This window comes from Girardinichthys multiradiatus, chromosome 15, assembly GCF_021462225.1.
Source record: "Girardinichthys multiradiatus isolate DD_20200921_A chromosome 15, DD_fGirMul_XY1, whole genome shotgun sequence".
Lineage (NCBI taxonomy): Eukaryota > Metazoa > Chordata > Actinopteri > Cyprinodontiformes > Goodeidae > Girardinichthys > Girardinichthys multiradiatus.
In genome coordinates, this window is record NC_061808.1 from 33,013,154 (window position 1) to 33,040,399 (window position 27,246).

Genomic DNA, 27,246 nt, shown 5'->3' on the forward strand with positions numbered 1-27,246 from the left:
TATGAACAGGAATGGTGACAAAGGGCAGCCCTGCCAGAGTCCAACATGCACAGGGAACAGGTCCGACTTTATGCCGGCATTGCGGACCAAATTCCTGCTCTGCTTGTACAGAGACCAGTTGGCCCCTAATAAAGGGCCCCCGATTCCATACTCCTGGAGCACCTCCCACAGGGCACCACGAGGGACACAGTTGAATGCCTTCTCCAGTTCCACAAAACACATGTCGACTGGTTGGGCAAACTCCCATGAACCCTTGAGTACCCAGTAGAGGGTATAGAGCTGGTCCAGTGTTCCATGGCCGGGACGAAAACCACAGTGCTCCCCACGAAGCTGAGGTTCGACTATCGGCCGGACTCTCCTCTCCGATACCCTGGCGTAGGCCTTACCAGGGAGGCTGAGGAGTGTGATCCCCCTTCAGTTGGAACACTTCCTCCGGTCACCTTTCTTATGAAGGGGGACTTCTACCCAAGTCTGCCAGTCCAATGTTGAAGAGGTGTGTCAACCATGACAGCCCCACAACATCCAGAGACTTGAAGTACTCAGGGCGGATCTCATCCACCCCCAAAGCCTTGCCACCGTGGAGCTTTTTAATCACCTTGGTGACTTCAGCCTGGGTGAATAAAGACTCTAACCCCGAGTCCCCAGCCTCTGCTTCCACCAGGGAATGTGTGATGGCAGGAGTGGGGTGACCCTCAAAGTACTCAATCCACCGCCCGATAATGTCCCCAGTCGAGGTCAGCAGCTCCCCACCCACACTGTAAACAGTGTGGACGAAGCACTGCTTCCCCCTCCTGAGGCACAGAACAGTTTGCCAGAATCGCTTCGAGGCCAACCGGTAGTCCTTCTCCATGGCCTCACCGAACTCCTCCCAGGCCAGAGTGGTTGCCTCTGCCCCAGCTTGGGCCATGGCATGCTTGGCCTCAGGAGTCCCACAAGCCAAACACAGCTGATAGGACTTCAGCTTTACAGCGTCCCTTACTGCTGGTGTCCACCACCGGGTTCAGGGATTGCCGCCACGACAGACACCGCAGACCTTATGGCTGCAGCTACAGGCAGCAGCTTCGACAATAGATGCGAAGAACATGGTCCCCCAGAGGTGGGAGTTGAATACATCCCTGACCGAGGGCTCTGCCAGACGTTCATTATGGACAATCCGTGACTAGCACAGAAGTCCAATAACGAAACACCACTCAGATTCATTTCGCGGAGGCCATTTCTCCCAATCACGCATCTCCAGGTGTCAATGTCGTTTCCCACGTTGGTGTTGAAATGCCTCATTAGAATAATGAAGTACCCGGGAGGGGCACTATCCTGCACCCCCAACAGGGACGCCAAGAAGGCCGGGTACTCTGCACTACCGCTCGGCCCCTAGGCTGAAACGACAGTCAGAGACCTGTCCGCAACCTGAAGACGCAGAGATGCGACCCTCTCATCCACTGGGGTAATCCCCAACAGGATACGGCTGAGCTGGGGGGCAACAAGCAAACCCACCAAAGCCCACCGCCTCTCCCCGTGGGCCACTCCAGAGTAGAAGAGAGTCCAGCCCCTATTGAGAAGCTGGGTTCCAGAGCCCACGCTCTGCGTGGAGGTGAGCCCGACCTCCCACACAAGCTCAGGCTCCTTCCCCCCCAGCGAGGTGAGATTCCATGTCCCTAGAGCCAGCTTAAGCATCCGGGGATTGGGCCACTGAGGTCTCCACCTTCATCTGCCGCCCAAGCCTCTTTGCACTGGTCCCTCACGGTTCCCCCTGCAGGTGGTGGGTCCACTGAGGGTTGGCCTCACGTCTCTTGTTCGGGCTTGGTCCCGCGAGGAGCAACCAGGCGCGCTGCGACGAGTCCCAACCCCAGGCCTGGCACCAGGGTGGGACCCCGGCTCCACCGTACCGGACGACGTCACATGCCTCGAAGTAATGGTCCTCATGAGGGTGTCTTGAATGAGGCTGCTGAATGAAGCACTTTGGATTGCACATGAACAAACCACAATTCTGTGTTTTTGCAATTTCAATTGAAAAGATGCAGCAACATAATATTAAATGATATACAAGTTTATTAAAATGTTGTTGCACAATTTTGTTCACAAATTATTGCCACAAAAAATTAAGATATTATACTTTTTATTTTGTAAGACTTGCATATGTGATCAAATAAAACAAAACAACATACTTGTCAGATTTACATATGTACAGATTATTTGTACAAATACAGGTGTTGGTAAATGCAGGCCAGCTGAGAGATTTCCAAGAGCCTGGGACACCATGGTCTTTTGCCAAACCACTGAACCTTTCTTGGGACATGGCAGAGCGCAGGTAGGTTTCACTTATCTTCCTTTTACTGAAGGCCCAATCACTTCCAGCAACAATCACCAACAGAGACAGGAAAATAGCAGGACACACAAGTCTCCATAAATGCTTTGTAGTCCGATTGTGTATAAGACATTAAGTAGGTCCAGAGGCAAAGACCATCTTCAAAAGTAGCACTATACATTTTCTTTTGTGCTTTGGTTTTAAGGTGAGTCTGTGAGGTAAATTTTATACTTTTCAGAGAGCTTTGAGCATGTTGCACTGATCCTGTCCTGTGGCATTTATCTAAATTTCCACAAGACACCATATTCATAACGTACCTTTTGCATTGATGTGAGCCGTATATGTAGTTAAGAGATTATGTTATCCATTGCAACATGAAACACTATCTCTAAATAAAGTGTCTGTGCTTTGCTCCTCTGTCTCCTGCTTTTCTGACTCATCAAATAAAAGTGTGTTCTTTCTCTGTCTCATTTCTAACTGGGATTTGAAACCCATGGGCCTGGCTATAGCCTCAGTGAGAAAGTTGTCTCATGATACATGCATGCAGGCAATCTCTTCCCCAAGTTTTATATTCACAGCTTGTACATAAAATTAAATGGTTGAAGATTGGTTGGTTAGGTTTCAATCTTCTATGTACTGCAACACTTGACTCAAAATGCGAGGAGCAAAACTGCATTAAAGGACTGAAAGTAAGTCTTTAGACAATGTGCCTTAGCTTCTCACTAGTAAAGTTTCCTGCCTGGATTACACCAAGCAAATGCTTTGCCACAATGTGCACTGTTTCTATCCACATACTTTATCGTGTGTCAGACAAGCTGTGTAGAGAACGGCTCAAAACTCTCTGTAAGGTTTCCCATAGATGTGGGCTATCACTGAATGGTTTGTACAGCTGATGGATGAGGCCAAAGAATGTATCTTTTTGTGGGGCGGCCCGGGCTGCATGGACAAGGTTTAACGTGTGAAGTGCACATGGAGATATTGCTCATGGAGAGATCTATCCCATGTTCACTTAATGATTGTTAGACGAATATCGCAATTTCTCCTTGTGTTTTTGAAAATGTCTTAAATCCAAGGAAACGTTCATTTATTTTCCACTCACCCCAAGGAGATATTTGACTGACGTACCTTATCAACAATGCATTTTGCTCCAAGTCTGACACATCTGGGGTTGCATCAAATGTTATGGAACAGAATGTTGCTTCTTGCCTTTCCCTCAGAATAGTATTTAGTACATATTACGCAGAAAGTTCATTAATTCAGGCTGTCAGGTGAAAGGTGAGGAACTTGAATTCTCTTCTGTTGTCAGTGCTCTCTGATGTTTTGTAAATGGTCATTTAAGAGGATGTCATACTTTGATAACAGCTCAATTAAACCAAGAAATCTAGTGTATTTGCCCCTAAAAGGCAGATTTCTAAGGCCAAGTAAAATATCACATCCAACAACCGCTTCAGCAATAATTAGTTTTTTTCTAATTCTGTTTAAATTTCCGTTTTGTGGTTGGCTATTAATTAGGTTCTTCTATTTCTAATAACGATGTTTGTGTGCATGGTTTATTTTATGCTTTGGAAATCTCTAAAAAAGCTTTCTGTATTTTATGTTGGGTATTTTCATACCATTTATGAATATTAGTGCACTGGTTGACCTTTTCTCAACTTCATTGAAGAATATCAAAAATGATAGGCCAAATAAGGTCTTTGTTGAGCACCATCAGTATATATTATGTAGTTCTTAGTAATATTTTTCCATCCACTGTGTAAGGCAGAATAAGTCAAATACTTTGGGAATTCCCTGCCATTATTTCTGCATATAATTTATTGGCTGGAGCCCAAGTTCTGGGCCATTCCTTTTGTCCTGTGTCTGGGCAATTGACCTGTTTTTTCCCCCCATAATTAGTGGGTGGGGGTAAATGACTCTGATGCAGTATTGGTGTTGTTTGAATTTCCAGTCCGTGAAAGACGGTAGACATCTAGAAGACAAACAAATAGTAAGTATAGTTAATTTGAGGTAATAAAGAAGAGACACAATGTAAAACAACTTACGCATTCTTCCACGTAATCGGCCAAAAATGTTAAGGCCACTGTGAGATGAAATTCCAGCACTTGTGCTCTAAAATAGAAAATGTTTGTTAAATAAGTGATTAAAAGGAAAAACCTGACATTTTAATTTAATATGATCAAACAACACTTCTGTAAACTATACAGAAGCATGTTGATCTAATATCAGGTCAAACTGATTCAAAAACAAGTTTGAAACAGTAGTGTTTTAGTAAATTACAACTTACTCTTGTTCGATTAGAGGTAGTGCTTAGAGTTGGCACTCTTCTTAACATCAGGGAACGGATCTACAAACAAACATTTATGTTACGGACTAATCCAACTAAAACAATTCTATACATTGGTTAAAAGGCTGTAATTCTTTGCAGTAGAGTTGGATAACAAATTACTGAATCCACTTTATATGTATAATTCAATACTTCTAAAAAATAAATTTGCTTTAAGAATGTACAACTATGAGCTACAAGCACAGTGCTTTGCAAAAGTATTCACACCCCTTGAACATTTTCAGATTTTGTCAATTATAACCACAAACTTTAATATTTTTCCCTGGAATTTCATGTGATGAAACATCACAAAGTAGCAGATGACTGTAAAGAAGATCCATGTTTTCAGTTTTCTGTATAAAAATTCAAAAAGTGTAGAGAGCATTTGTATTTACCCCCCACCCCCCTTTAAAGTTTCCCAGTACAGTTCAACCCAGCTTTATTTTTAAAGTACCTAAAATAAAACAGAGGGCAAAACTGCTGTACAGATAAAAGGAAAGTATAGATAATGCCAATAGAACCAATTAAATTCAAAATTAATACCCAAAAAATAATGTAAGATCAACATAAAACCAACACCCAAATAAATATGAAAAGTCTGAGAAAAAATATGTGTTTCTAAAAAAGACTTAAAAATGCTCAGGTAGGATGCCTATATGTGTAGCGGCAGACCATTGCAATGTTTAGGACCAGCTACAGAGAAGGCCCTGTCCCCTTTCAGCTCATGCTTGGTTCTCTGTACTGATGAGTAAATTATCAGCTGACCTAAGAGAACAAGGTCACACATAGGGCTGTAAAAGCTCAGAGATATAAAGCTGGACTAGGCCATTTAAAAACTTAAAAACAAATACAGAATCTTAAAATGGATCCTAAAATGAATAGGAAGCCAGTCATGTGAACTCGAAACTCGTGAAATGTGCTCAAACATGTTTGTGTTACTTAAAAGACACATAACAGCCTTCTGCAGATGTGTGATTAAAGACCTGCTGACACCAACATAAAGTGTGTTAGAGTAATCCAGTCGTGTCGCCACAAAGGCATGGATTTCTGTCTCCAAGTGCTGTTTCGTCTTGGCGAGTTGCTAAAGCTGAAAGAAACTGGAAGTGATGACAGCCTTAATCTGGAAGTCAAATATTATTGTCCGTTTTAAATCCAAGATTTGTTTCTGTCGTTTTCAGCAACTGGCCAAACACCCCAGGTTCATCTCTACCAGTTTTACACATCTGTACACTGTGTTATTTTTTGCCCATTCTTTTTCACAAAATACATCAAACTCAATCAGAGAGGATGGACAGCATTTGTGAACATATATTTCTCTTCAAATGTGTCAACTTAAATTTTGTAGACTGGTCATTCCAACATAAAACTATGTTTTGATTTAAACCATTAAGAATTTGCCAAGGTGTGCAGATTGTTTTCAGGACCAAAGTACATACAGAAACTTAGGAGCCACATGGTAAGTTGAATGATTCCATAAAAAACAAAACAGTAGACTTATGGTAAAAACTCAGGAGAAACAGAAAAGGAGCAGGGGCAGAGACTTGGGAGAGAACAGATATGGAACAGGCATGTAAACACTAGCAGCCAGCAATGAACAATGACAATCATACAGCTTTTATACAAAGGAAGAAGTGGAGAAGGCATGGCAAAAACAGGTGGGACAAAACAGGTGGAAATGAGAAACAGCTGAGACCAATGAAAGCAGAGGGAACTGAGGGGAAAGGAACAATGAGCAGATAAGAGCAGGAAAACACAGGAGGAAATCTTAACAGAAATATCTAAATGTAATGAAATGTAAGAATAAACTAAGAAATAAGTAAACAATGCAATGAGCTAAGGGAATATAAACAAAAGGGAAAAGAAGAAACATGAAAAGAAACTCCAAATCCTAGCACCTAATGGATCATGACAGATCCTGACAGGGCCCGGACCTCGCCCTGTCATGATTCATTAGGTGCGGAGGTTCAAATCCAAGCAGCTAATGGATCATGACAGGGCCCGGACCTCAAAGGAGTCCTTGAGAACACAATGAAACTGCTGGAAATCTTGATGAAGCTCTGGGGGGTGGCAAGGGAGCCAGAGAATCCCTCTTGATAGTGGCGCGGGAGCTGGGGAAACCCTTGACGGAGCTATGGAGAGCAGCGTGGGAGCCAGAGGATCCCTAGACAGAGCTCTGTAGAGTGACCTGAGAGCAAGAGGATCCCTCGACAGAACTTTGGAGAAGAAGACAGAGGCGTGTCCACCTGGACACCCACATCGAAAAACTAACACCTAGTAGAACTCAGGATCATGAACGTGAGGCGACTCATCCTCAAACCCCTCGGAGAACTCTGGAACAGGATGCAGTTTGCCCTGGAACCCCTCAGAAAACTCAGAAACAGGAACAGGAGGCTGTTCTTCATCGACTTCCTCAGAGAACTTATTAACAGGAAAGTGAGGAGGTTTGTCATCAAACCTCTTGGAGGACTAGGAAACAGGGACATAAGGTGCTTCATCCTGAAACCCGGGAACAGGACTTGAGTTGGGTCGAAGAAGGCTGAACAGAATGTGTAGTTGAGGATGATAATGATGACTGAGCCAGGTGGTAGATTGTTACAATGATGAATCTACTAAGGAAGATGACCGCACAGTAGGAGTCTCTAAAACTGTAGCTGCAGACAAAAAAGCTTCTAATGCAGCAGACAAGGACATGAAAACTGCAGCACATCGCCAGCTGCTGAGTTGTGTTGAAGGAGCAGCATTCTCGGGAATGCGAAAAAGCTGTGCACTGGGTCTCTCAGGTAGCACTAAGCAGACTCTGGGGTTCTAAAGGCCACGAAATGAACCTCTGGAACATAGGTATAGATCTTGTGGCGATGGCATTGTCTGCAGTAAGCAGGGGAAGCCATTGTGGACTTTGAAAGCACTGCTGCTGCCTGTGTGAGTTGTGGCACTGAAGAAACCAGATGTAACACTGAGAAAAGGCATGAAAGAGTCAGCCAAAACCTCCGGAACAGGAGCGGAGCTCTTATAGTGTCGGCATGGACTGCGCCAAATAGTGAAATTGCGACAAGGAAGGCAGAGGCATCAACCAGACCTTCTGGAAGAGTATAAGCGTCAGCCGGACCTTCAAGGACAGGAGTGGAGGCACCATGATGGCGATGTCATCTGAGGCAAGCAGAGAAGGAAACAGCAGGTGTGGAGATAGATGGTGGAAAACCATAACTGTGGCAGAGAGGAGCAGTTTCACTCTGGTAGATACCCAGGCAACACGAGCACCAGCTTAGATTCCCAGAAGGTCCGTTCCAGTTCTTCCAACAGCAGTGGAGAAGGTGGCATATTTACATTATCGTATACATTCTTTGCCAAACCATCTACTGTTGTCAAATTAGTGGAATTCAAAGCTGTTGAATCCACCATAACAGTTTGGTGCATTTCCTGTCTGCTTGGTCCAAATGGGTTAATTCTTCGGTCAAGGTGTGTAGGTTGTTTGCAGGACCAAAGTGCATACAGAAATTCCACATGGTAAGTTCAATGATAAATGAAACAGCAGACTTATTGTGAAAACTCAGGAGAAACAGGACAGGAACATGGACAGAGACTCGGGCAAAAAACAGACATGGAACAGGCAGGCTTAAATACAGATGAAGGAGTGGGAGAGTCATGGCAAAATCAAGTGGGAGACGTTTGGTAGAAATGAGGAACAGCTGAGAGCAATAAAGGTATAGGGAACTAAGAGGAAAGGAATATTAAGCAAGACAAGAGCAGAGAAACACAGGAAGCACTGCTACTTTCTTTCTTTTCAAAGAATATTGGTCCTATTATTTTCTTGTATAATTTTTTATTTTTATTGTTTACTTTTATTGCTTTTTACTTTTGTGAGGTTACCTTGTGTACCCTGAATTATGCCTTTAAATAAAATGTATTACTATTATAAAATGTTCAATATGACATACCAAATCTGCTTCTAATGTCACCTCAAATGTAATCCTGACCTGACCGATGTGTGCCTTGGTCTTCTTGATGCTGTTTACACACTAATGTTCTCTGTCAAACCTCTAACAGACTGCTGTGTTCCAGGGGCAGGACAAATAGACCGAAGACTGTAAAAGTGAGCTGGGGGTGCGTAACAAGAGGACAATGGATAGGAAGGACAGTAGCTGTAGTAATAGTCATAGTAGCGTGATCAGGGCTTGCATAAACGTTAACAAGGGCAAAATAAATCTATCTATCTGGATTTATACTTACATTAAATCACTCACAGGTACAGTAGTTTTAAAGTAAGGTGACCTCTGAAGGCAATTGCTTGCACTGGATTTTATTTAGGGGTACCATTTTAAAAGGAACTACATTTACAGTATATACAGCATATGCATGCCACACACTGCAAAATTCTATTTGTAAAAATAATGAAAACTGTGTTTTCTGTTCTTTTCACTTCAGAATATTGGATTATTTTGTTTTTGTCCATCAAATGAATTCTGAACAGAATTAACTGAAGTTTGTGCCTGTAACTTAGCAACATGTATAAAGAGAGGCATTCTTTTACAGCCAGAGGGAGTATTGCAGACCTAACAGGTTCTTTTACTTTCCATCTCTGGTTCTACTTTTAAATTAGAAGTCTACTTTCTGGCATAGTATATTAAATATCTGTAGGAAAATCAGCATTAATTACACTTCTAAACAAATATAAATTATAAAAATATATTTTTTACCATTTCAAAACAGCAATTATTATGTAGCCAGTAGGTGTTAGATTTAAGTTATCCAGAAAGTTAAGGCACATTTTTGGTAGACAGATATAGAAGACCAGAAAAGTGTTGTTTTTTTGTTTTTTTTTTTGCATTAGCTATTATTTTAAATCAAACATACCTTGGAATCCAATAGAGTCCCAAACAATAAAATGAAGAAACCCTAAAGAGAGTAAAACACTTGTGTTACCAGAGCACAACAAAAAAACTTATAAAAATGACAGTTGGTGTCCAACTTTAACAAAATTGCAGATACCTGTAGTGAATTGAAGAATGCAAAGGCAATATGGATCCCTTTATTTGTTGGCTCCACCATGGTTCCAATTCCCAAAGACCAGGTCAGTCCGAATAAAGGAGTCAGTATAGCCACACATCTTAGAATGACTAACAGGGCATGTTTTTCATCTGCCTGCGCTCCAATACTTCTTCTTCTCAGCATCTTGTACAAGACCACTATTATGACCAAAATATTGAACACAACTATGGTCAAGGCAGGGATCACCAAGGCCAAAAGGGCCTTAGTCTTCGTCCAGTTTAGCCAACAAGCCTGATCTTCCCTTACGTATCCATTACCAGGTGCTGTGGCAGCAACAGTAGTAACAGCTATAATCAGAGGGCAAACATATCCCACAGTCAAGCCAATTGCGAACATGGTCCATTTGGACATTTGGGAGAACACCATGACTGACCGGTATAAAAGCAGGAGACTTGAAACAAACATCCAAAAGAACATGGCAAGATAGAAAAAATGCATGAAAAAGGTTGCTGCACTACATGGTCCAACTGGCACTGTGTAGTCCTCATCTGGGTTTTCTTTGGGGTTCTTTGCAATAGAGGCCCCAATGATGAAACATATGTCAGCAATCAGCAGGGACAGGGCTGTGTTAACAATGGCGACATGGCGCATAAAGGCAGTGCTATTTATGGTTAGGGCTCTCCATACAATCCCTTCAATAATGAGACAAATAAGTAAGCTGACCATTGATATCCCAACTCCAATATATGTAATAATATCCAATAATGTTCTTATTGATTCAGGAATGTCAGTTGACATCAGAATTGAGAAAGATGTGAGGTGGTTGCAGGTGCAGGTTACAGTATTGTTTATGTCCGAAATAAACTGACAGCCCTCATCATCCCAGGCACCAACTTTATCAAAGAGTGTAAAATTCCAGAAGACACACTGTGGGTCCAGTTCCAGGGTTGTATTGAGCTTGTTGTAGCTTAAGCTGACGTTGGGAATTGATTCATTTATTTTGACAAGCAGAACAGCAGCATTGATGGCATTCCGGGTGTCAGTTTCATTGCTGGTGATATTAAAAAGGCTAAAGTTAAATGCAGAGGTCCGAGTTGGCATAACATTATTCAAGGAGGAGAAAAGAATGGTGGTGATAAATGTATTATCCAGGCCTGTTGCTGGAATTGTTATGAAAACCGTGGAGTTTAGATGTTCATTGTATGAGTCTCTGAATTTCACTCTCTTGAGCAGAATCCTTTGAGTACTTATTGCAAATGTTCCATTAAGTACTTCAGAAATTGTCTCAAGTGAACCCAGCAATAATGAGCTCGAATTTTGGGTTTGATTTGTATTTAGAAAGTTCCAAGAATCCTTTGCATCATCACTTATGATGATATCAACAGTTTCCAGTACATTCTGTAGGTTAAGAGATATTTAATGAATACACAGCATTCTCAAATAAAATACCACTTATCGGCTAAAAAGCAGTTAAGAGAACATTGAATATTTGCCATACCTGCATAACATCTTCTTGTACATCTTGTGAAACACTTGCAATGATATTTAAGATACTGACAATAGCAGAGATTGTTGCAGATGATTTAGTGATTTGTTTTTCTTCATCCTTGACAGCTGTACTTAATATCTCTGTAAATCTTGGAACTTCTTCTTCTTTCAGATCCTAAGTGAATGTGAGTATAAGAGAAACAAAAGGTGTATAAGTAGTGCAGAAAAGTTAAGAAACAGATGAGCAGCTATTCAGTTGAAACAAAACAGATTGGTAATAATTGAGCAGTCACTTAATGTCTGCTGAGTTAATTTCTTAAACATTTACATTTTAGCCAAATAGATAATTGATCTAGTCAAATCCCATGTCGAGGATTTGGTGAGAGTCTCATACAGAAACTCCTTCCACATGGGGCCACCACCTCATCACAGGGAGGTGTGGCTAGGGCCATCTGACCAAGGTGACATGCATGCCAAATTACTGGCCTTATAATGTAGACGTGAAATATCACCTCCCTAGTGGAAAAGAGGCATAACCTGAGTGTGACTTTGAGCAAGAGCAAATATATTTAGTTGGATTCACCTCAACAACAAAAATAGGCACTGAAACCCAACTTATGGAAAGGGGCTGGACCCTCTCCTACTCCTGCTCTACAGAGTGGAAGAGGGAAAGAGGCGTCAGGTGGGTGTGGAGATGTACACAAGTCACCCACTGAGGCCATTGTTTTGTTCCTGGAGAGTCAGAGAATAACATTTTTATGGCTTTTAGTTGCAAATGGAAAGGTTTTCAGTGTTGTCTGGGCTGGGGTGCCTGACAGCAGTGCCCTTGTGAGCAAAGATGGAGTCACCTGGAATAACATGATTGGGAGGAACAAGCCACTTTTTTGTTGGACTTTGTTGCTAGGCATTGGTTGTCTACAACACACAAGTTTGAGCACAATGGGTTAAAGAAATGTATGTGATACCAGGCCAAATAGCCATAGCAACGTTAACTATTCAGTAAACATCTTCCACAACGTTTAGGAGTGTGTTTAAAGATGAGTAAACCAGAATTACAGCCTCTGCTCTAATTAATCTCAAAAGTGTTCAAGAAGGTTGGGGTCAGGACTCTGTGCAGGCCAGTCAAGTTTCTCCAAACCAAACTCTATGCACATGCAGCCATGGAAGTGATCGTAACACTGAAATTCATTGATTTGGTGGTGTGACATAAAAGTTTTGGCAATACAGTGTAGGTTTGATGTTAAAATTAGGTCTATTTCTCACTAGGTATCAACAATAGTCATGGTCCTAAGGCACCACCGGATTCATGGGTCCACAAGATCTCTTAAATGGTATTATCAGAATTTATCGTAACATTTAGAAACTACCCACCTCTGAACCAATTAGTAACTCTTTGATTACAGTTACTATGCAGGTGTCCTCCACAAGTTTCCAGTTTCCTGATTCCAAACACACTGCAATCTTGGCCCCCGTTTGACCTTCTTCACACTTTCCTACTGCTCTGTCATTTGTTCTTCCAGCCCCATACTCAGGACTGTTACAGGTAATAGCTAAAAGTTTAAAAAATAACAAACATGTCAAAATAACAGTAAGACAGAATAAATATAATAGCATTTTATTCATTGCTCTTACAATCTAAAAAAATGGTTAGACGTGTTTTTTCTTCATAACCCGCCGGATTTTCAACTTTGCATGTGAATGTTTCTTCTTTTGGTACTGTGCAGCTTTGCATTAGATATTGATAACTGATGCAGTTTTGGCTTGAACCTGAACCTGCAAAGATTTTAGATTATGTTAAACATAATAAAAACTATTCCAAGCTTCTAACCATTTGGATTTTGTTTATTTCATCAGTTAATGCTTACCTGATTCTAAAGATGTCGATCCAGCAAACCAGTTGACTGTGAAAGGGGACTGGACACAACACTCAAGCGGTACAGTCTTCCCTTGAACACATTCAGCAAACATTGTACCCCGGACTTGGACATTAGGTGCTGTCTTTATGTCATTAGTTCTCACCTTTCCATACTGGTGGAAAGAAATTGCTTTTCCCTTCAATGTGCATTGATAATCTCCTAAAATAAAAAAAAAAGTATAATTAGTAGTTTTACTTATCAACTATAAATAAATGTGTAAGCGCTGCATGATTATTATATGGGTGCCAAAAAGCAAAAATGTTGTGGTATGTCTGAAATCCCTTAATTTACTGGTAATAAATAAATAATTATCCCTGTGTCTCCCTAAGCTCATGAGCCTAAAAAGAATAAACAATTACACTCATGTTGCATAAATATAGCAAATGTTTAAATTTTTTTCACATTCAGGTGAAGGTGGTGCCTAATGTTGCGTAAAATTTATTTCAGGTGTTAAATTTAGATTAATCAGTTCTACATACCTACAAATCTAAACAGATGGGGTAATTGTAAAAACTGATGGGAAAACTCTGGAAATTAGAAAAACTTAACATTACCAAGTATTTCTTTAAGACTTATTGAGCAAACTAAAATATTTGTGGAGAAATAAAACCACGTGCAAGGGTAAGTTTTAAACCTGGCTAAATATTAAACTGTAATTTTAAATCTTATGAGAACTTCTCACTCATTTCTTTTTCAAATAAAGTTGCCTTTAACTTACCAGCATCAGCAAGAATCACTTGGCTAACTTCCAGTGTGAATGGAATTTCAAAAGAAATTGTATGCCTTTTTGATGAAATTACCAACCCATCAAATGTCCATTCAACTGTAACATCGTTTCCCAGACTAAAACCAGAGGAGTTACATGTCAGTGTCATGGTTTGACCAGTATAAATGACATCCGGACTTAGTGTCATATTTGTTGCACCTGCAGAGAGAGTCAAATATACTAGTTAGGAATTCATTTCTGCAAAGCAAATTTAGAATTAAATGAAATGCTGTACACTCACTTGAGAACTGTGGAACACTCGTTTCAAGAACAGAGGCAATTTCTTTTGACATGGCTGTTTTCATGTTATCATTTGCCTTAGCCATTTGAGTGTCATTAAATTCAGATGTCCTGACAGTGAAGTCTACAATAACACTTCCTTGTCTGTAAAAACAATTCAAACCCAAAGGTATGATGAGGAGCATGTACAGACTAACTAAGCATTTATTTTTCATAACCGTTACAGATAAATACCTGAATCCCGTCATGAAAACATTAATGAATCCCGTTATGCCTTCATACTGGTTCTTCAGCTGTGGAAATAGAGTTGGTTGATATTATGAACATTAAAGCACAAACAGCTGAAAATCTGAATTAATATTGAACTAAGCCTACTTACCAATTTATTAATAGATGACGCAAGACTTTTGTAATTAGCACTGTCCTTATTGTTATAGTCTGGTATAAACGTCTTATCTATTTTGACTAACATTACAATATCAATTCCTACGGGTGTAAAATAGAGCAGTTATTCTTTTGAGCAACTTAGAAACACAGAACATCCATATAAAACACACACCCTGATAAGACTATTTAATAGAAAATAGCCTTGGTTCCTAGAAGAAAAACTGAGACATTTGATAGATTTCTTTCTATTAACATCCTTTTGACAAATAAAAAAAAATGTATGTACATAATTACAGGTCCTTCTCAAAATATTAGCATATTGTGATAAAGTTCATTATTTTCCATAATGTAATGATGAAAATTTAACATTCATATATTTTAGATTCATTGCACACTAACTGAAATATTTCAGGTCTTTTATTGTCTTAATACGGGTGATTTTGGCATACAGCTCATGAAAACCCAAAATTCCTATCTCACACAATTAGCATATCATTAAAAGGGTCTCTAAACAAGCTATGAACCTAATCATCTGAATCAACAAGTTAACTCTAAACATCTGCAAAAGATTCCTGAGGCCTTTAAAACTCCCAGCCTGGTTCATCACTCAAAACCCCAATCATGGGTAAGACTGCTGACCTGACTGCTGTCCAGAAGGCCACTATTGACACCCTCAAGCAAGAGGGTAAGACACAGAAATAAATTTCTGAACGAATAGGCTGTTCCCAGAGTGCTGTATCAAAGCACCTCAGTGGGAAGTCTGTGGGAAGGAAAAAGTGTGGCAGAAAACGCTGCACAACGAGAAGAGGTGACCGGACACTGAGGAAGATTGTGGAGAAGGTCCGATTTCAGACCTTGGGGGACCTGCGGAAGCAGTGGACTGAGTCTGGAGTAGAAACATCCAGAGCCACCGTGCACAGGCGTGTGCAGGAAATGGGCTACAGGTGCCGCATTCCCCAGGTCAAGCCACTTTTGTACCAGAAACAGCGGCAGAAGCGCCTGACCTGGGCTACAGAGAAGCAGCACTGGACTGTTGCTCAGTGGTCCAAAGTACTTTTTTCGGATGAAAGCAAATTCTGCATCTCATTCGGAAATCAAGGTGCCAGAGTCTGGAGGAAGACTGGGGAGAAGGAAATGCCAAAATGCCAGAAGTCCAGTGTCAAGTACCCACAGTCAGTGATGGTCTGGGGTGCCGTGTCAGCTGCTGGTGTTGGTCCACTGTGTTTTATCAAGGGCAGGGTCAATGCAGCTAGCTATCAGGAGATTTTGGAGCACTTCATGCTTCCATCTGCTGAAAAGCTTTATGGAGATGAAGATTTCATTTTTCAGCACGACCTGGCACCTGCTCACAGTGGGATATTGTGAAGAGAACGTTGAGAGACTCAAGACCCAACACTCTGGATGAGCTAAAGGCCGCTATCGAAGCATCCTGGGCCTCCATAAGACCTCAGCAGTGCCACAGGCTGATTGCCTCCATGCCCCGCCGCATTGAAGCAGTCATTTCTGCAAAAGGATTCCCGACCAAGTATTGAGTGCATAACTGTACATGATTATTTGAAGGTTGACGTTTTTTGTATTAAAAACACTTTTCTTTTATTGGTCGGATGAAATATGCTAATTTTGTGAGATAGGAATTTTGGGTTTTCATGAGCTGTATGCCAAAATCATCCGTATTAAGACAATAAAAGACCTGAAATATTTCAGTTAGTGTGCAATGAATCTAAAATATATGAATGTTAAATTTTCATCATGACATTATGGAAAATAAGGAACTTTATCACAATATGCTAATATTTTGAGAAGGACCTGTATTTGCTAAATGCTATTTAGTAAAAACTACGGTGGCTGACGGGAAAACCCTCAGCAAATTGCTGAATGCGCCACAGATGGCAAATTTGTTTGTTTGGGAGTTTAAATCATTCATGAATAATATAGATTGCATCATCCACCCCTCCTTGAACCACCACCTTAACGTGGTGGAGGGGTTTGAGTGCGCAAATGACCCTAGAACCTGCTATGTTGTCTGGGGTTTAAATGCCCTTGGTTAGGTCTCCTATGGTCTCCCAAACAGGCTCTGGGTGACCGGTCAGACAAAGAGCGGTTCAAGACGCCTTCATGAGGTCTAGTAAATCGAGGCATATGACGTCGCCTGGTATGGCGGAGCCGGGGTCCCACCCTGGAGCCAGGCCTGGGGTTGGGACTCGTTGGAGAACACCTGGTGGCTGGGTTGTTTCTATCGGGACCCGGCCGAGCTTGTGCGGGAGGTCGAGAGGTCGACTAGAAATAGTTGGGCTCACCTCCACGCACAGCGTGGGCTCTGGAACCCAGCTCCTCGGGAGAGGTTGGACTCTCTTCTACTCTGGAGTGGCCCGCAGGGAGAGGCGGCGGGCTGGGGTAGGTTTGCTTGTTGCCCTCCAGAGGGTCGCATCCCTGAGCCTTTGGGTCAGGGACAGGCCTCTGACTGTCGTTTTGGCCAACGGGCCGAGCGGTAGTGCGGAGTACTCGGCCTTCTTGAAGTCCCTGTCGGGGGTGCAGCATAGTGCCCCTCTCAGGGACTCCATTATTCTGCTGGGGGACTTCAACGTCCACATGGGAAACAATGGTGACACCTGGAGAGGCCGGATTGGGAGGAATGGCCTCCCCGATCTGAATCTGAGTGTTGTTTCAGTATTGGACTTCTGTGCTAGTCACAGATTATCTATAATGAACACCATGTTCAAGCATAAGTGTACTCAATAGTGCACTAGGCACCAGGACACCCTAGGCAGGTGGTCGCTGATCAACTTTGATGTTGTGTCTTCAGACCTTTGGCTGCAAGTCTTGGACACTCGGGTGAAGAGAGAGGCTAAGCTGTCCACTGATCACCACCTGGTGGTGAGTTGGATCCGCTGGAGGAGGAGAAAGTCCGGACAGACTTGACAGGCCCAAACGTATAGTGAGGGTCTGCATATAGTGAGGGTCTGCTGGGAACGTCTGGTGGAGACCTCGGCCAGGGATGTATTCAACTCCCACCTCCGGGAGAGCTTTTACCTAATTCCGGGGGAGGTTGAAGACATAGAGCGGAACATGTTCTCCACATCTATTGTCGATGCTGCCACCCGTAGCTGTGGCTGTAAGGTCTGCAGTGCCTGTTGCAGCGGCAATCCCCTTACCTGATGGTGGACACCGGCAGTAAGGGATACTGTCAAGCTGAAGAAGGAGCCCTTTCAGCTGTGGTTGGCTTGTGGGACTCCTGAGGCGGCCGACCGGTACCATGAGCCCAAACGTGCCGCAGCCCGGGCTGTGGCAGAGGCAAAAACTCAGGCCTGGGAGGAGTTTGGTGAGGCCATGGAGAAGGACTACCGGTTGGCCTCAAAGCGATCCTGGCAAACCATCTGGCGCCTCAGGAGGGGGAAGCAGTGCTTCACCAACACTGTTTACAGTGGGGGTGTGGAGCTTCTGACCTCGACTGGGGACATTATTGGGTAGTGGAAGGAGTACTTCAAGGATCTCCTCAATCCTGCCGTCACGCCTTCCCTGGTGGAAGCAGAGACCAGGCTGAAGTCACCAACATGGTTAAAAGCACCACGGTGGCAGAGTTTTGGGGGTGGATGAGATCTGCCCTGAGTACCTTAAGTCTCTGGATGTTGTGGGGCTGTCATGGTTGACACACCTCTTCAACATTGCGTGGCAGTTGGGGATAGTGCCTCTGGACTGCAGACCGGGGTAATGGTCCCCTTTCATGAGAAGGGTGACCGGAGGGTGTGTTACAACTATAGGGGGATCACACTCCTCAGCCTCCCTGATAAGGCCTATGCCAAGATATTGGATAGGAGAGTCTGGCCAATAGTCGAACCTTGGATGCCAGAGGAGCAGTGTGGTTTTCGCACTGGCGGTGGAACACTGCACCAGCTCTACACCCTCTAAAGGGTACTCAATGGGAGTTTGCTCAACCGGTCCACATGTGTTTTGTGTACCTGGAGAAGGCATTTGACTGTGTCCCTCGTGGTGCCCTGTGGGGGGTGCTCCAGGAGTACGGAGTCGGGGGCCCTTTGTTAGGCGCCGTCCGGTCTCTATACAAGCAGAGCAGGAGTTTGGTCCGCATTGCCGGCACTAAGTCGAACCTATTTATGAACAGGATTTCTGGGCGCAGCCAAGGCCCGGAGGGAGTCGGTTTGCGGACCAGTGGATTTCTTTTCGTCTTTTTGCAGATGATGTGGTCCTTCTGGATGAGGTTTAGCACCTTCAAGTCCGAGGCCATGGTTCTCGACCGGAAAAGGGTGGCTTGTCCTCTTCAGGTTGGAGGAGACTTCCTGCCTCAAGTGGAGGAGTTCAAGTATCTCGGGGTCTTGTTCACTTGTGAGGGGAGAGTTGAGCGGGAGATCGACAGTCGGATCAGTGCGGCTGCCACAGTAATGGGGACGCTATACCTGTCAGTTGTGGTGAAGAGAGAGCTGAGCCGAAAAGCGAAACTCTGGATTTAACTTTGGGTCATGACCGAAAGAACGAGATCCCGGAAAAAAGCGGCTGAAATTAGCTTCCTCTCTAGGGTGGCCGGGTACTCCCTTAGAGATAGGGTGAGGAACTCGGCCATCCAGGAGGGGCTCGGAGTAGAGCCGCTGCTCCTCCTTATTGAGAAGAGCCAGCTGAGGTGGCTCGGGCATCTATACCGGATGCCTCCTGGACTCCTTTCTCGGGAGGTGTTCTAGGCACGTTCCACCAGAAAGGAGGCCCAGGGGATGGCCCAGGATACGCTTGAGGGACTATGTCTCTCAGCTGGCCTGGGAACGCCTTAGCTGGAGGAGCTGGAGGAGATGTCTCAGGAGAGGGAAGTCTGTGTGTCTCTTCAAAGTCTACTGCCCCCGCGACTCGGTTCTGGATAAAGTGGAAGACGACGAGTACGAGCATCATCCACGTGTTTGCAGCGCATTTAGCTGCATGTTTGCACCTGTCAGCCACCATAGACAAACACTTGTATGTAAAAATGTAAAAAGATAAAAACAAGTATACATGATTCTGTTTACAACATAATTATTTTTTACATTTTTCTGCCAGTTATTTTTTTAGCATCGCTGTAGCAATTCTCTATGACTAACAAAAACATTGCAATCCCAGGAAGTTCCCTGGGTAAATAATAACCAAAGACAACAAACACAAATAGATAAAAGGTGATTTTTCACAGCAATGTTACCTGGTGCAGGTGTTAAAGGAGGTAAGGTGGTAGTGGAGGTCAAGACAGTAGATGTAGCAGTTGTGGTAGCTACAGTTTTCGAGGTAACAGTTGTAGGGCCATTGTTAGCAGTTGTGGGGGTGCTGGAAGTCATACTACTGGTCATGATTGTGGTGGCCCTAGTAGAAGTACTTGTGGTACTGGTTGGAGTTGTTACTTTTGTGGTAGCAACAGTCATGTTTGTTGTGGGGATAGCGCCAGTTGTTGTATTTTGGGGTGTCAGATTTACACCTGAAAAGGTTAAAAATTTAAACATAAGTATACAACATAACCTCAGATCAAAAATGAAAATTCAGGACACAAATTCATCCATCCTTCCATTCATCCACATACCTCTATTATATTGTTGTTGCTATCTCAGATAAAGGATGAGACTCTTAAGGAATAGATGTGTTTAATGCATGGCTTATACTAGTCCAGCCTGTCAGTTTATGTAAACTGCCATGTCTTGCTAGGTTAGCAACTGTGTCATACTCTTTAGAATTGAATAACTGATTGAGATATTGTTGTATAACCTAACCCTTCACTAAACTTCTGCACGACTTACCCCCTGCTGTGTTCCTTGGTCTTCATGATGCAGTTGGCTCATTAATGTTCTCTAACAAAACTCTAAAGCTTTTACTGAGCATTTGCATTTAAACTGAGGTTAAATTACATGCAGGGGGACTCTGTTTACCAATTAAACAGAGTCCTCCTGCAGATGGTGGCCATCTCCAGCAGTCTATGGGCGGGAGGCGGGGTAAATCCTGGACAGGTCGCCAGTCCATCGCAGGGCCCTTCAAAATAAAGTTTTTTAAAAATATATGTATGTATATATAGACACTGCTCAAAAAAATAAAGGGAACACTCAAATAACACCGATCTAATCCTAGATCTGAATGAATTAAATATTCTCATTGAATACTTTGTTCTGTACAAAGGTGAATGTGCTGACAACAAAATCACATAAAAATCATCAATGGAAATCAAATTTATTAACCAATGGAGGCCTTAATTTGGAGTCACATACAAAATTAAAGTGGAAAAACACACAACAGGCTGATTCAACTCTGATGTAATGTCCTTAAAACAAGTCAAACTGAGGCTCAGTTTTGTGTGTGGCCTCCACGTGTCTGTATTACCTCCCTACAACGCCTGGACATGCTCCTGATGAGACGGTGGATGGTCTCCTGAGGGATCTCCTCCCAAACCTGGGCTAAAGCATCGGCCAACTCCTGGACAGTCTGTGGTGCAACGTGACGTTGGTGGATGGAGCGAGACATGATGTCCCAGATGTGCTCAATCGGATTCAGGTCTGGGGAACAGGCGGGCCAGTCCATAGCTTCAATGTTTTCATCTTGCAGGAACTGCTGACAAACTCCAGCCACATGAGGTCTAGCATTGTCCTGCATTAGGAGGAACCCAGGGCCAACTGCACCAGCATATGGTCTCACAAGGGGTCTGAGGATCTCATCTCGGTACCAAATGGCAGTCAGGCTACCTCTGGCGAGCACATGGAGGGCCATGCAGCCCTCCAAAGAAATGCCACTCCACACCATTACTGACCCACTGCCAAATTGGTCATGCTGAAGGATGTTGCAGGCAGCAGATCACTCTCCACGGTGTCTCCAGACTCTGTCACGTCTGTCACATGTGCTCAGTGTGAACCTGCTTTCATCTGTGAAGAGCACAGGGCGCCAGTGGTGAATTTGCCAATCCTGGTGTTCTCTGGCAAATGCCAAGCGTCCTGCACGTTGTTGGGCTGTGAGCACAACCCCCATTTGTGGGCGTTGGGCCCTCATACCATCCTCATGGAGTCGGTTTCTAACCGTTTGTGCAGACACATGCACATTTGTGGCCCACTGGATGTCATTTTGCAAGGCTCTGGCAGTGCTCCTTCTGTTCGTCCTTGCACAAAGGCGGAGGTAGCGGTCCTGCTGCTGGGTTGTTGCCCTCCTACGGCCTCCTCCACGTCTCCTGGTGTACTGGCCTGTCTCCTGGTAGCGCCTCCAGGCTCTGGACACTACGCTGACAGACACAGCAAACGTTGTTGCCACAGCTCGCATTGATGTGCCATCCTGGATGAGCTGCACTACCTGAGCAACTTGTGTGGGTTGTAGAGTCTGTCTCATGCTACCACGAGTGTGAAAGCAACACCAAAATTCAAAAGTGACCAAAACATCAGCCAGAAAGCATAGGTACTGAGAAGTGGTCTGTGGTCCCCACCTGCAGAACCACTCCTTTATTGAGTGTGTCTTGCTAATCGCCAAAGATTTCCCACTGTTGTCTATTCCATTTGCACAACAGCTGTGAAATTGATTGTCAATCAGTGTTGCTTCCTAAGTGGACATTTTGATTTCACAGGAGTTTGATTTACTTGGATTTGTATTGTGTTGTTTAAGTGTTCCCTTTATTTTTTTGAGCAGTGTATATGCATTGTTATGTGAATTTTTATTTATGCATTTATACTAACCATAATCAGATAGTTTGAAATAGCATGAAAATATCATGAAACCTTAAAATTGACTTTATTTTGAAAAACCAACACCCCCGGCTCCTTCCTGCCTACGAAGCTGCTACAGTTGTTCATAGAGGGAAGCGAAAGAATTCCACATCCTCTGTTCCTGCTCTGTTCCGTTCCGACCCATGGAGCAACTCCATTGTTATGTTAATTAATGAGAACAGTTCCTCATTCTTCGTGACTACTCCGAACGTCACCGTCGACGGACCTGCTCTCCGTCAAATTACGGAACAACTCCAATTTTCTATTCCATTCTGGTCCGTCTTGCTCCGGCCGGGTCAACCCGGTGTACTTCTCGCGCATGCTTTCTTCGGGCTCCAAGGAACTTGGAGCAGACATATATTGCATTTGAATGACAGTGATGTGTTAATTAATATAACGTTTACCTTGATGCGTAATGTCTCAGATACATTTTGAACAGCACAACGAACCACCCCTCCCTGGCAGCCCATCGCCATTTTAAAGATCCTAGAGGAAACCCTGAGCATGGTAAACTTAAAAATTTCAAGGAGCGTGAATACTTTTGCAAGGCACTGTAGACTGAGTTAAAGAATTTATATTTTCACTGTTTAAACAGTTTGTAATTTTTTTTACATTTCCTAATGTTGTACAGTGTGTTTATACAGCTGCTCACTCTTAACTGGTAAACACAGAGCAACAGTAGCATAGAGGCCCTTACTTGTTACAAGTGTTGTCACAGGTGTTGTTGAAGCTGTTGTGTCAGTGACAGAGGGAGTTAAATCTATAGGAGAAAAGGACAGTTGAGCATAGGACCCAAATTTTTCTTCTGATGACAACATTTGCTGTGTCCAACATGTTGCAAATAAAGAGACATTTCTACCAATAAGAAGATTGAGTAAAACCAATTAACGAAGATATTTCAATTCTTGCACTAAAACATATACTGGTAGTTGCCCATGGTCTTTAAATAAAGGTGTCACTTTGTCAAGCTGTGTTTTATTAAGGACATATTTTACCCAGTGTTGTGCCAGTTCTCATTTATCAATAAATGCTTACATTATTTTGTGTTTCTTTGATAATATATTTATATCATGACATGATGACATATTAATTATGTCATTGTCAGACAGGTTTTCTAGAACCTGGCTTTAGCCCGCTTATTTACATTTGTTTAATTATCTCCTGTTCTTTTTGCTCACATAAAAAGTATTTTAATATGGTCGTCTCAAAAAGGCTGCACACATTTACATGTTGTGCTTTAGCTGTAAAGAAGCAAAACAAGTGTAAAATATTGAAATAAAATGTCCCTTTTAAGACAGCAATTTTAACTACAGCAATCATTACAGCACTTCGAGGCTGACGTTCCTCTGTAAAAAAAATCCTGATTCAGCTTAAACACCTTAACAGATAAAATTATTGCCCTTGTAATCTAAATTAGTTGAATTTTTTTAAACAGTAAAAAAGACAACATGCTTGGCATAAACCTACTACATCATTCCAGGGGAAAGAACTTCATATTGTAAAACATAGATCTTAAACTGCTTTGGAATGCTTTGCTGCAGCAGAACCTGGCCTGCTCACTTTCATAGGTTCTATCATGCATTCCATGAATTAGAGGGTGCGTGAGGAAAATGTGAGATCTAAATAGAACCCTGCAACATGAAATTGTCCCAAATACAATAAATCCCCAAGAACTTCATGAGAATTAAGAAATGGAAAGTCTTGGGGCCCAGTCAAGGCCTAGTTCTTGACCTCATTGAGATGCTTGGGGTGACTTGAAACTGGCTATACATGCAGGAAATCCATCAGACATCAAACAGCTGAAAATGAGGATTAGGGCAGGTTTTCCTGAGACTTCAGGAAAACCTGCCCTGAAATAGCTTCAGATCTCACTGAAGCTATTTCAACCAATCTATGTAAAACTAACTGTAAGTGGGTAAGGAGAGATTAAAAAAAAAAAAAAAAAATCTGATCTGAGATGTTTGTGGCATATTTTGTTGAATCTATAAAAAGTATTACAACCAAAACACCTAAATACCTAAATTTAATAATGAGCTTCAGGTCTACAAATACAACTTCATTGGACATATATTAATAAATATCAAATCCAAAAAATCTTTACCGTCAATAACTACTTAAGGAAATGACCCCAACAAATACTTTGAAGACGTAACTTGTTACATGTTCTGCTGTTATAATGTCCATGGTTGTTGGAGAAGCTGTTGTTAAATCTGAGAAAAGCAAGATGTTTACACATCTTTTGTATCAAAACAGTTGCTCTGAAATTCTTCAGGTTATTGTGAATAAGTATCCAAACACTATATACATTCTATTTAATGGTCTGCAGTAACAACAGCTGCTGGTGATGCAACATTTCAGCACTGAATCCAAATAAGACAATTGACACAAAGTTTAAGTACAGATCCAAAACAATAAAAGCTAAACTTTTAAGGAAACAAATATTTTTGTTAAAGTTATCTATTTTTATTTTTACGTATTCTCTTTCTCTTCACTGTAAAGAGGGCCAGTTTAAATTGTGAACCTACTGATTAAAAAGGGTGAATATTCTAAACTATACTATACTAAATATTTTGTGTGTAGTTTTGAAATTTTTAACCCTACAGATAAGAATATAATGTATCATATTTTTTATCAATAGATCCCATGCTTTAATTTAAAAGAATAAACTAATCCCAATTGATCCAGTTGAATTCGTGAAAAATAGATATAACATTTGTTTCTTGATACAGTAAGAGGATTGATACAGAAGAAATTGTTCCGCTGTTACAATATACATTGAATTTATCAAACACACTAATTCTTTTGCTAGTTAAATAGTCATTAGCTGGTTGTTTAACCCTCTATAGATTATTGTCTCTAATTGTTTACCAAACCCCATAGCCAAGGCGGTGTAGGTATGTCACTGTTGCATGCTGAAGCCTTTTTGAACACATAGCAAGGATCAAATCTGAAGAACTTTGCCGCCATCTAGTGGATAAAATTATTATTAATTGTTTCCAGTTCAACTACTTAGCATTAAATAGCTTAATTTATGTCTATTGTTTGTACTAAATTCAAATTAAACATATCTATGTTATTTTGAATCTGTTTGAAAGAACAAACAAATTAAATTTATTTTCTATTTATAAATGTAAATAGATTCAAGCAGCATGAGGTTCAATTTTTATAACTGCCCACGTAACCCATTAAAACTAGTTTCAAGTTAATCTTTACAGTAAAATGTGGACCTGGGATTACAGAGCAGCAGCTTCATCAAAGGCCTTACTTGTCACAGGTGTTGTAGCCATGCTGGTGACAGTGAAGGTTGTCGTCTCAGGTGTTGAATCTGTAAATGAAAGGTATTAAAACTGACCATAGAAATATATCATCCTTTAGGTTTCATTTAAAACATGTGAGTAACTTTTGCTCCAAGCATTAAAAATGAATTACTAGATACATTTAAAGTTATATAGCAAATCCTTGTAAATCCCTTTTGAGTCTATATAGCAACAGACAAATTATAGGAAGTGAAGCTGAATCTAAACTCCCTGTGTAATTCACATTTATTTACATTAATTATTTGCCACAATATTAGGTCAAAGGTTCTTTATATGTGATGCATTTGTGTCATTTTTACTTTTAGTGACAAATTTGTAGCTATTTCAGCAACATTTAAATACCCACAATCATGTCCAAATTCAATATAAAAAATTGTTTTTGTACTTCATTTTCAAATTTCCAAAGTTATAGTAAAACAAACAATTAACATAAATTATATGGTTTCCTAGATCAAATTGACTGTATCTGTACAATTTTTAACACACAACCTTAAAACAATGACATGGATCCATATTCCTCTCAATCTTAAAAAGTTGAATTAATACTGAATAGTCTTATTTCCTTTACTCTTTACTGAAGAGGAAGTCAGACAGGTGGTTGTTAATGCAGTTTGCTATTTCATGCAGGAGAAATAGCAGAAATAGGTGGTGAGTTTAGCACAACTGTTTCTTTACAGTATGTTATGAAAGCCAACTCAGCCACAGCGACCACTTTAATTCCAACACCTGTAGCCTTCTCTTAGCTAGAAAATACACAACAGTTTATAGAAGCTCTTACTTGTCACAGGTGTTGCTATAGGTGTTGTCATGGTTGTGGCATATGTTGTTGAATCTGTAAAATAAAATATATTACAACCAAACACCTATATCTAATATTGATCTTCAGTTCTACAAATACAACTTCATTGGTCGTATAATAATAAATATCACACGCATAATAAACAAAGGTAATAATTTGTATCGCCAAGAACTACTTAAGAAAATTAACCCAACAAATACTTTAAAGCCCTTACTTGTTACTTGTTCTGTTGTTGCTGTTGTAATGTTCATGGTGGTTTGAGCAGCTGGTGTTGAGTCTGAAAAACAAAGAGGTTTTCACCGTTTATTGATACAGTTGCTCTTAAGTTCTTCGAATAAAATAAAATAAGTATTCAAACGACATATACAATCTATTACATTCTACTAAATGCTCTGTTGTAATGACAGGTGTTTGTGATGCAACATTTCAGCACGGAGTCTTCTTAGGAAATTTACACAAATTTTCAGCAAAAATCCAACAAAGATCCATATTTTAACGCAACAGATTTAAAATAATATAATGTTTGATATTTTTCATCAGAAGACGCTGTGCTTTATTTTAAAAGAATTAAACAAAGCCCGACTCATCCAGTTGAACTCTTATGAAAAATAAATCTAACATTTGTTACTGATACAATACGAGGATCGATACAGAGGAAATGGTTACCCTGTAACAACATACATTGAGTTTATCAAACATACTAATAGTTTGGCCAGTTATATAGTCATTAGCTAGTTGTTTAACCCTCTCTAGTTTATTGCCACTAAAGTTTTAACCCACCCCATAGCCCAGGTGGTGTATGTATGCCACTTATGCATGTTGAAGCTTTTTCAACACAAACCGAGGATCATATGGGAAGCATTTTGCCACCAACTAGTGGCTAAAATTAGATTAAATTATGAACAGTTGAACTAATTAGCATTAAAGACCTTAATTTATACCTATTCTATGTAATATATTCAAATGAACAATCACTATGTAATTTTCAATCTGTTTGAGAGAACAAACAATATTAATTTATTTTCTATATATAA

The 27,246-nt window shown here is 41.5% G+C and overlaps 1 protein-coding gene across 1 annotated transcript; it reads right to left on the bottom strand.

Annotated features, from left to right (window-relative positions):
• Window positions 1-2,096: 2,096 nt before the first annotated feature.
• LOC124881725 (adhesion G-protein coupled receptor F1-like) lies at window positions 2,097-26,708 on the bottom strand. Its single transcript, XM_047387478.1, has 18 exons — window positions 26,427-26,708; window positions 26,192-26,245; window positions 25,362-25,421; window positions 22,794-22,856; window positions 19,576-19,845; window positions 14,398-14,504; window positions 14,253-14,311; window positions 14,020-14,162; window positions 13,731-13,937; window positions 12,962-13,171; window positions 12,729-12,869; window positions 12,468-12,646; window positions 11,107-11,271; window positions 9,609-11,006; window positions 9,474-9,515; window positions 4,584-4,643; window positions 4,342-4,408; window positions 2,097-4,268 (listed from the first exon to the last, which is right to left on the bottom strand). Exons 1-18 carry the CDS (start codon window positions 26,461-26,463, stop codon window positions 4,192-4,194), a joined length of 3,339 nt encoding a protein of 1,112 aa, XP_047243434.1. The 5' UTR covers window positions 26,464-26,708; the 3' UTR covers window positions 2,097-4,191.
• Window positions 26,709-27,246: the final 538 nt, after the last annotated feature.

Coding starts and splice junctions, on each gene's coding strand:
- LOC124881725 (XM_047387478.1), bottom strand. CDS start 26,463: ATGAACATTACAACAGCAACAACAGAACAAGTAACAA. Junction 22,857..25,361: donor GGCTACAACACCTGTGACAA/GTAAGGCCTTTG, acceptor TTTCTCCTATAG/ATTTAACTCCCTCTGTCACT. Junction 4,409..4,583: donor CTACCTCTAATCGAACAAGA/GTAAGTTGTAAT, acceptor TTTCTATTTTAG/AGCACAAGTGCTGGAATTTC.